At 51.0% G+C, this 11,296-nt stretch overlaps 1 protein-coding gene across 3 annotated transcripts in view; it reads left to right on the plus strand.

Annotated features, from left to right (window-relative positions):
• Nucleotides 1–10,791, plus strand: part of LOC143291778 (protein turtle homolog A-like) — an 841,736-nt gene extending 830,945 nt beyond the window's left edge. For all 3 annotated transcript variants that reach the window (XM_076601928.1, XM_076601929.1, XM_076601930.1), the window contains one exon: nt 8,927–10,791. In XM_076601928.1, coding sequence (XP_076458043.1) covers nt 8,927–10,652 — 1,726 coding nt within the window. In that variant the 3' untranslated portion in view covers nt 10,653–10,791. The remainder of the gene's footprint in view (nt 1–8,926) is intronic.
• Nucleotides 10,792–11,296: the final 505 nt, after the last annotated feature.

The raw sequence follows: 11,296 nt of genomic DNA on the forward strand, positions 1-11,296 counted from the left end.
TGGGTATGGACTCAAATGACCATTTCACATAATCCTGTACACAGGTTGGGTATGGACTCAAATGACCATTTCACATAATCCTGTACACAGGTTGGGTATGGACTCAAATGACCATTTCACATAATCCTGTACACAGGTTGGGTATGGACTCAAATGACCATTTTACATACACCACTACACGGGTTGGTCCATGACTACATTAACCTCTAGACAGGGTGGATACAGACCTTAATGACCAGTTCACATAACCTCTAGACAGGGTGGATACAGACCTTAATGACCAGTTCACATAACCTCTAGACAGGGTGGATACAGACCTAAATGACCAGTTCACATACACTTCTTGACAGGGTGGATACAGACCTTAATGACCAGTTCACATAACCTCTAGACAGGGTGGATACAGACCTAAATGACCAGTTCACATAACCTCTAGACAGGGTGGATACAGACCTAAATGACCAGTTCACATAACCTCTAGACAGGGTGGATACAGACCTAAATGACCAGTTCACATACACTTCTTGACAGGGTGGATATAGACCTTAATGACCAGTTCACATAACCTCTAGACAGGGTGGATACAGACCTTAATGACCAGTTCACATAACCTCTAGACAGGGTGGATACAGACCTTAATGACCAGTTCACATAACCTCTAGACAGGGTGGGTATACACCTTAATGACCAGTTCACATAACCTCTAGACAGGGTGGATACAGACCTTAATGACCAGTTCACATACACTTCTTGACAGGGTGGATATAGACCTTAATGACCAGTTCACATACACTTCTTGACAGGATGGATATAGACCTTAATGACCAGTTCACATACACTTCTTGACAGGGTGGATATAGACCTTAATGACCAGTTCACATACACTTCTTGACAGGGTGGGTATAGACCTTAATGACCAGTTCACATAACCTCTAGACAGGGTGGATACAGACCTTAATGACCAGTTCACATAACCTCTAGACAGGGTGGATACAGACCTTAATGACCAGTTCACATAACCTCTAGACAGGGTGGATACAGACCTTAAAGACCAGTTCACATAACCTCTTGACAGGGTGGATATAGACCTTAATGACCAGTTCACATACACTTCTTGACAGGATGGATATAGACCTTAATGACCAGTTCACATACACTTCTTGACAGGGTGGATATAGACCTTAATGACCAGTTCACATACACTTCTTGACAGGATGGATATAGACCTTAATGACCAGTTCACATACACTTCTTGACAGGGTGGATATAGACCTTAATGACCAGTTCACATACACTTCTTGACAGGGTGGGTATAGACCTTAATGACCAGTTCACATAACCTCTAGACAGGGTGGATACAGACCTTAATGACCAGTTCACATAACCTCTAGACAGGGTGGATACAGACCTTAATGACCAGTTCACATAACCTCTAGACAGGGTGGATACAGACCTTAAAGACCAGTTCACATAACCTCTTGACAGGGTGGATATAGACCTTAATGACCAGTTCACATACACTTCTTGACAGGATGGATATAGACCTTAATGACCAGTTCACATACACTTCTTGACAGGGTGGATATAGACCTTAATGACCAGTTCACATACACTTCTTGACAGGGTGGGTATAGACCTTAATGACCAGTTCACATAACCTCTAGACAGGGTGGATACAGACATTAATGACCAGTTCACATAACCTCTAGACAGGGTGGATACAGACCTAAATGACCAGTTCACATAACCTCTAGACAGGGTGGATACAGACCTTAATGACCAGTTCACATAACCTCTAGACAGGGTGGATACAGACCTAAATGACCAGTTCACATAACCTCTAGACAGGGTGGATACAGACCTAAATGACCAGTTCACATAACCTCTAGACAGGGTGGATACAGACCTAAATGACCAGTTCACATAACCTCTAGACAGGGTGGATACAGACCTAAATGACCAGTTCACATAACCTCTAGACAGGGTGGATACAGACCTTAATGACCAGTTCACATAACCTATAGACAGGGTGGATACAGACCTTAATGACCAGTTCACATAACCTCTAGACAGGGTGGATACAGACCTAAATGACCAGTTCACATAACCTCTAGACAGGGTGGATACAGACCTAAATGACCAGTTCACATAACCTCTAGACAGGGTGGATACAGACCTTAATGACCAGTTCACATAACCTCTAGACAGGGTGGATACAGACCTTAATGACCAGTTCACATAACCTCTAGACAGGGTGGATACAGACCTAAATGACCAGTTCACATAACCTCTAGACAGGGTGGATACAGACCTAAATGACCAGTTCACATAACCTCTAGACAGGGTGGATACAGACCTTAATGACCAGTTCACATACACTTCTTGACAGGGTGGATGTAGACCTAAATGACCAGTTCACATAACCTCTAGACAGGGTGGATATAGACCTTAAAGACCAGTTCACATAACCTCTTGACAGGGTGGATATAGACCTTAATGACCAGTTCACATACACTTCTTGACAGGATGGATATAGACCTTAATGACCAGTTCACATACACTTCTTGACAGGGTGGATATAGACCTTAATGACCAGTTCACATACACTTCTTGACAGGGTGGGTATAGACCTTAATGACCAGTTCACATAACCTCTTGACAGAGTGGGTATACACCTTAATGACCAGTTCACATAACCTCTTGACAGGGTGGATACAGACCTTAATGACCAGTTCACATAACCTCTTGACAGGGTGGATATAGACCTTAATGACCAGTTCACATAACCTCTTGACAGGGTGGATATAGACATTAATTACCAGTTCACATAACCTCTAGATAAGGTAGGTATAGACCTTAATTACCAGTTCACATACACCTCTACACAGGATAGGTATATACCGTAATGATCAGTTCACATACATCTCTAGACAGGGTGAGCATAGATCTTAATGACCAATTTACATACACCTCCAGACAGGGTGGGTATACAACTTAATGACCAGTTCACATAACGTCTAGACAGAGTGGGTATAGACTTAAATGACCAGTTCACATAACCTCTAGACAGGGTGGGTATACACCTTAATGACCATTTCACATACACCTCTAGACAGGGTGGGTATACACCTTAATGACCAGTTCACATACACCTCTGGTGGTGTGTCCATCGAGATCGATGATGACTATCGTTGTCATCCAGATGGGGGATGGGGGGAGGGTGGTGGTGGGGTGGGGGGAAGGATGCTCATAAATCTATCTGTGAGTGCGCAGATGGCTGAATAGTCCAATCTGCGCACGAAATGTTCGCTGACAGTTGGGGCAGACAAAGACAGGCATATCATTGTCAGGGAGCTTGTTTGCCCGTGACTTTCTGGCCTGCCTCTTCTGAACAGCTGCAGCAGTCCTGTTGGCCTCGCACAACTTGGCGCCTTTGTGCACAGCAGCGCGCCATTTGTTACGGTCCACTGCAGATTCCTCCCAGGAGTCAGGGTTGATATCAAATGCTTTCAGAGAGACTTTCAGAGTATCTCTGAAGCGCTTCTTCTGACCTCCGTGTGATCTCTTCCCTTGTTGCAGCTCGCCATAGAAGAGCCTTTTGGGCAGCCGATGGTCTGGCATGCGCGCCACGTGTCCAGCCCAGCGAAGCTGGGACTGCATCAGGATGGTGAAGATGCTGGGAAGGGTGGCTTTTGCGAGCACCTCTGTGTCTGGGGTCCTGTCTTGCCACTTGATGTTCAGTAGCTTCCTGAGGCATGTTGTGTGGAAGTGGTTCAGCTTCTTGGCATGTCGTTGGTACACTGTCCAAGTTTCGCAGCCGTACAGTAGTGTGGGGAGAACTACTGCTCTGTAGACCTTTAGCTTGGTCTCAAGACTAATGCCTCTTCTGTTCCAGACATTTGCATTGAGTCTACCAAAAGTTGCACTTGCTCTTGCAATCCTGACATTCACTTCATCGTCGATGGTCGCATTTCGTGACAGTGTGCTGCCAAGGTATGTGAACCGCTCCACTGCACTGAGTCTCTGACCGTTGACTGTGATGTTGGGCTCAACGTAGGGTTTCCCTGGGGCTGGCTGATGGAGAACTTCAGTTTTCCTCGTGCTGATGGTAAGGCCGAAGTTCCTGCTGGCAGTGGCAAACTTGTCAACGCTGAGTTGCATGTCAGCTTCAGATCCAGCGTTGAGGGCACAGTCATCAGCAAACAAAAAGTCTCTGATGATGTCTGTCATGACCTTCGTTTTTGCTTGAAGCCTTCTGAGGTTAAACAGCTTGCCATCTGTTCGGTATTTTAGGCCGATTCCAACATCGCCATCTCTGAAGGCATCAGTAAGCATTGCAGAGAACATGAGGCTGAACAGCGTTGGAGCCAGGACGCAGCCTTGCTTGACACCATTTGTGACAGCAAAAGGAGCAGATGTTTCGCCATTGTCCTGGACTCGAGCCTGCATGCCTTCATGGAATTGGCTGACCAAGGAAATAAATTTCCGAGGGCATCCGTACTTGGCCATGATCTTCCACAGTCCCTCTCTACTCACGGTGTCGAAGGCCTTAGTGAGGTCGACATAGGTGGAGAACAGATCAGCATTTTGTTCCTGACATTTCTCTTGCAGCTGCCTTGCAGCAAACACCATGTCGGTGGTTCCGCGCTCTCTCCGGAATCCACACTGGCTCTCAGGCAAATGACCTTGGTCAAGGTGTGCTGTGAGGCGGTTTAGTAGGATCCTGGCAAGTATCTTGCCTGCGATGGAGAGCAAGGAAATGCCCCGATGGTTATCACAGGCTTGCCGGTTCCCCTTTCGCTTGTACAAGTGAATGATAGATGCATCTTTGAAATCCTGGGGGATCGTCTCTTCTTTCCACATGAGTGAGTACAGCTGATGAAGCTTCTCAGTCAGCACAGTGCCTCCATCCTTGTAGACCTCTGCTGGTATGGAGTCTGAACCAGGTGCTTTGCCACTGGATAGCAGACGGATTGCTTTCTGGGTCTCAAGAAGTGTTGGTGGATCGTCCAGTGCTTCATTGGTGGGGACTTGTGGGAGACGGTCTATGGCTTCATCATTTATGGAGGAAGGGCGATTTAAGACACTGTTGAAGTGCTCAGCCCATCGTTCGAGAATGTTCTCCTTCTCGGTGATCAAGGTATTCCCATCTGCACTGAGGAGGGGGGATGATCCTGAGGATGTGGGGCCGTAGACTTCTTTTAAGGCATCATAGAACCTCTTCATATCGTGCCTGTCAGCATATCCCTGGATCTCATCAGCTTTGTCACTCAGCCACTTATCCTGCATCTGGCGTAACTTTTGCTGAACAGTCCTGCGGATGGCATTGTACGCATCCTTTTTTGATGTGGACTTTGGGTTGCTCAGGTGGGCTTGATGCAGACGGCGTTTCTCATCCAGAAGCTGCTTGATTTCATCACAGTTTTCATCAAACCAGTCTTTGTGCTTTCTGGTCATGGGTCCCAGGGTCTCTGAAGCTGTACTATAGATCAGCTCACGCAGGGTCCTCCAGTCAGACTCCACATTATGGTTGTCCAGAGAGGCGGATTCCAGACGATCTTCCAGCAGCTCCACAAAGGACTGTCTGATGGTGATGTTTTTCAGCTTAGCGATGTTGAGCCGTTTTGGAGCCTTCTGGCCTTGGGGGCGTCTCTTGGGCTGGATTCGAATATTCAGCTTCGAGACTACAAGGCGATGGTCTGTCCAACACTCGGCGCCGCACATGGTCTTTGTTACACGTACATCTTGCCTATCCCTTTTCCTGACGATGACATAATCGATGAGATGCCAATGCTTTGAGCGAGGGTGCATCCATGACGTCCTGTTACGGGTAGGAAGGCAGAAAACTGTGTTGGTTATCAGCAGTTCGTGCTCTGCACAGGTCTGAAGCAAAAGCAATCCATTTGGGTTGCAGTGGCCCACACCGTGCTTTCCAATCACTCCATCCCAGGAGATGTAGTCAGAGCCAACTAGCATTGAAGTCCCCAAGAATGATGAGTTTGTCTGCTTTAGGGATGGCAGCAATGACAGAGTGAAGGTCCTCGTAGAACTTCGCCTTCACTTCATCCGGGTTGGTCATGGTTGGGGCGTAGGCACTGACAATGGTGAGGTGCTTCTGGCCAGATGCCAGTGGGAGTTTCATGGTCATAAGCCTATCGTTGACTCCCTTTGGGATTCCAGCTAGCTTGCTGACAAGTGCTGTTTTTACTGCAAAACCAACACCAGCCTCACGTCGCTCTTCGCTTCCTCGTCCACTCCAGAAGAAGGTGTAACCAGATCCCCGTTCACAGAGCTCGCCTTCGCCTGCAAGCCGAGTCTCACTCAAGGCTGCGATGTCGATATTGTATCTGGCAAGTTCGGATGCAACTAGTGGTGTTCTCCTTTGGGGTCTGTCCGCGTTATCTCTGTCCAGGAGAGTCCTTATGTTCCAAGCACCAATGGTGAGAGGAACAATCCTTGTTTTTTTCTTTTCTTTCTCTTTGTTTCGACCGCTGATGTAGGGTCACCGCCAGCCGCGGTATGCTGGCCAGGGTGATATGGAGCAGGCAATTTTTAGGGCACCTTTTCTAGCCCCTTCCTCATGCCAGGGAGGTGAGCAGTGCATTCCTAAAGAGGGCTGCTCAGACGCTCAGACGGCTGCCGAGCTCCATCGCTGCTCCTGTCGATGAAGAACGACCCTATGGCCTGAGCCGCCCGTGTGCAGGTCTGCGGCTGCGACTGCCAGTGTACCCACACCTGTCGTTTCGTCGCTCGCCTGTCGCCACAGGACTTGGGGGTGATGAAATGATGAAGGATGAAAGGTCATTTAGGATGACTGATGACTTGCGCGATGAGTTTGTTTAAAGTGAAGAGGAGTTGCGCAACGTCGACCTCACTCTCTCGTCCGGGTCCACCAATTTCCAGTGGCAAGACTAAGTCGAGACGACTGGAGGATGAGCACGGATGCAGTGGATGACCAAGATATCCTTTCGGTGTCTCATCTTGCTCTCTGCACTCCACAGTGCGTTGCTGTAACCGCCTTCCTCTCCGTTGAACCGATAGGTTTCTTCCGCAGATTCTGCCGGATCCAGACTTCGCATACATGACAGACAGACCATACAGACCTTAAATGACCATTTCACATACACCTCTAGACAGGGTGGGTATACACCTTAATGACCAGTTCACATACACCTCTAGACAGGGTAGGTATACACCTTAATGACCAGTTCACATAACTTCTAGACAGCGTGGATACAGACCTTAATGGCAAGTTCACATACACTATACAGGGTGGATACAGACCTTAAAGACCAGTTCACATACACCTCTAGACAGGGTGGATACAGACCTTAAAAACCAGTTCACATACACCTCTAGACAGGGTGGGTATACACCTTAATGACCAGTTCACATACACCTTTAGACAGGGTGGGTATACACTTAAATGACCAATTCACATACACCTCTAGACAGGGTGGGTATACACCTTAATGACCAGTTCACATACACCTCTAGACAGGGTGGGTATAGACTTAAATGACCAGTTAACATACACCTCTAGACAGGGTGGGTATACACCTTAATGACCAGTTCACATACACCTCTAGACAGGGTGGGTATACACCTTAATGACCAGTTCACATAACCTCTAGACAGGGTGGGTATACACCTTAATGACCAGTTAACATAACTTCTAGACAGGGTGGATACAGACCTTAAAGACCAGTTCACATACACCTCTAGACAGGGTGGATACAGACCTTAAAGACCAGTTCACATACACCTCTAGACAGGGTGGGTAATGACCAGTTCACATACACCTCTAGACAGGTTAGATACAGACCTTAATGACCAGTTCACATAACCTCTAGACAGGGTAGATACAGACCTTAATGACCAGTTCACATACACCTCTAGACAGGGTGGGTATACAACTTAATGACCAGTTCACATAACCTCTAGACAGGGTGGGTATACACCTTAATGACCAGTTCACATACACCTCCGGACAGGGTGGGTTTTGACCTTAATGGCCAGTTCACATAACATAAGGTAGGGTATACACCATCCTGGTGATAACTATACAATCGCTGTGAAGATTACTTTAACATCTTTTTCTTCTGAAATGACCAAAAGCAATAAGATTACTGGATGACATAACTGAAAGATTTAACATTTGCCAGCGTGTTCATTACATGTCATTTGTCGACCTAAATGTTTGTAGTTTGCACACTTTCGCACACGTTTCTTTGGGGGTCGCCCAAGAATAGTGGATTGCTTTAGTTGTGTTAATGTACCATTACGTTACCAGAGAAGTGTGTCCTGTCGTCATTGTTTAACGGGTGGCCTGTTTGACCCCATTGTTAAACGGGTGACTTGTTTAACCCCATGTTTAGGGTAGACTGATGCTCCAGTGCTTCGATGGGGTGGTTCCAGGAAAGCGTGATGTGTAAAGTGTGCACTGCTGCAGGCAAGTTGCGCCAAAACGGGATGGTTGTTGTGTAAAGAGGTGTGCACTGTTGCAGGCAAGCTGCGCCAAAACGGGATGGTTGTGTAAAGAGCTGTGCATTGTTGCAGGCAAGCAGCGCCAAAACGGGATGGTTGTGTAAAGAGCTGTGCATTGTTGCAGGCAAGCAGCGCCAAAACGGGATGGTTCCTGTGTAAAGAGCTGTGCATTGTTGCAGGCAAGCTGCGCCAAAACGGGATGGTTGTGTAAAGAGTTGTGCATTGTTGCAGGCAAGCTGCGCCAAAACGGGATGGTTGTGTAGAGAGCTGTGCATTGTTGCAGGCAAGCTGTGCCAAAACGGGATGGTTGTGTAGAGAGCTGTGCATTGTTGCAGGCAAGCTGTGCCAAAACGGGATGGTTGTGTAGAGAGCTGTGCATTGTTGCAGGCAAGCTGCGCCCAAACGGGATGGTTGTGTAGAGAGCTGTGCATTGTTGCAGGCAAGCTGCGCCAAAACGGGATCGTTGGCAACAGAATGGAGGAGGAGACATTGTGACGTCCATCACCAACAATGACTCAATCTTCTTTCTGCCTCGTTCCCATGCCCCCGACCTTCACCCCATTTCCGACCTGACCTCCCCGCGGGGTCAGGAACCTCGTTTCTATGACTACAACCCCATGTACCAGAAAGACGTTCGCCTGGCCCGCTCCCCCCCTCCTCCCGCTTACAGCGACAGCCGCCCCCACCCCCAGCCCCACCACTACCACCACCCGCACTCCCCCCTCAGCCCCCAAGGGTCACAACCCGTGGTGTTCAGTGACACCCAGCCCCTGGTTACCTCCCCTGCCCGCCCCCGCTCCCGCTCCCAGCCCAGCCTGCACAGCCACCGCTTCCCCAGTGACCCCCACGACCCCCGCAGCCCCATGTCACGTGACGCCCCCTTCGCCTACCCCCACGGACCCCCGCCCCGCCCCCCCACCTTTACCCGTGACCCTCGTGACCTGTCCCCCCACCACCGCCTGCCCCCCTCGCAGCCCCCTCCGCCTTACCGCAGCTCGGGAGGGTCTGGGGGCGAGGACTACCCCCCGAAACCTCCGCGCGGCACGGACCGGGCACAGCACGAGCCGCACACAGGCCACGCCCCCCTGCCCACAGCTCCCGCGGACCACGGACCGCGGGGCTACGACGGCCCCTTCCACAGCTTCCACAGCGAGGACGAGGACGACGTGTTCCCCCACTCCCCGGCCTCCGCCCCCTTCCCCCGCCACAGCTCCATGAAGCCGGGGGCCGCCCCCGTCAGCCGAGGGGGGGAGGAGGAGGGGGGAGGGGAGGAGGCGCCGGCCTTCACCTTGAGCGACATCAGCTCCGTGCTGGACCCGCCGCCTGGCCCCCACTCCACCACCACCCTCCCCCCTCCCCGTCGGTCGTGGCAGCCGTCCCAGGAGTCCTCCCGGTCAGTGCCCCCCCACGCCGAGGACCGGGTGTGGCCCTCCCCCCCGGGGGCCAACGACAGCAGCGACAGCAGCGGCAGACCGCTGGGATACACCCGGGACCAGCTGCACGATGTGGTGGACAGGCTGAGGCACGCTCCCCGATCCAGATCCACCCCGGGTGACCGCTACCTCGACGTCTCCTCCCAGGGGCCCAGAGGCAGCAGGCGAGACCTCCACCACCCGGCGCACAGGTCGGGGTACCCGGGATCGGGGTACCCGGGTGACAGCCACCCGACCGAGCGGCGGGCGGAGGACGTGAGCACGAGCAGCGGGATCGGCAGCCGGAACACGTCGCACAGCACCAGTGGCTCCCTCAGGCCCAGGTTCAAACCCGCGGCCACCTCGCTCAGCTCGCTGCTCACCCCGCACGAGTCCTCCCTCGCCGAGGACTCCTCCTCCCTCCCCTTCCTCCACCCACACCCACACCCACACCCCCGTCGGGACACGTCGGCGGACGAGAACTACGAGTTCGATCACCTTCCGGCCTTGGAGTCTGACCTTCTGGACGACCTTGACCGGTATTCCCGCCTGGCGGGCACGGGCCGGGGTGACGTCATGGGGGACCTGTTCCCCAAGCCCCGCCGCCACAGTCAGTACGCTGACGCTGAGGAGAGGTTCGAGAGACTGCGCGAAGAGTTCCAGCACTACCGGCAGCAGCAGCACAACTCGCCGCACCACGGGGCCACGGTCACACAGCCCCCGCCATACTCCATGGACAGCGACATGTTGTGATGGGGGCGGGGGTGGACAGTAGCACGTTTTGATGAGGGGGGGGGGGTGCAGGGGTTTGAACAAATAGAGTGACACGATGTGAGCCACCCAGCCCCTGTTCTACTCTATGGACAGACAAGTTGTGATGGAGGGGGAGGCGGGGGACATGTGATTGGGGGGGGGGGGGGACTTAGAGTGACATGTTGATGGGGGCGGTGACCTTGACATGTTGTGATGGGGAGCGGGGGGGGGGGGGGTGACTTAGAGTGACATGTGAAGGAAGGGGGGGGTGGGGAGTGACATGTTGTGATGGGGGGGTGAACAAATAGAGTGACATGTTGTGATGGGGGTCAATAGAGTGACATGTTGTGATGGGGGGTGAACAAATAGAGTGACATGTTGTGATGGGGGGTGAACAAATAGAGTGACATGTTGTGATGGGGGGTGAACAAATAGAGTGACATGTTGTGATGGGGTGAACAAATAGAGTGACATGTTGTGATGGGGGGGTGAACAAATAGAGTGACATGTTGTGATGGGGGGGTGATTTAGAGTGACATGTTGTGATGGGGGGGTGAACAAATAGAGTGACATGTTGTGATGGGGGGGTGAACAAATAGAGTGACATGTTGTGATGGGGGGGTGAACAAATAGAGTGACATGTT

This window comes from Babylonia areolata, chromosome 17 (genome assembly GCF_041734735.1).
Source record: "Babylonia areolata isolate BAREFJ2019XMU chromosome 17, ASM4173473v1, whole genome shotgun sequence".
Lineage (NCBI taxonomy): Eukaryota > Metazoa > Mollusca > Gastropoda > Neogastropoda > Buccinidae > Babylonia > Babylonia areolata.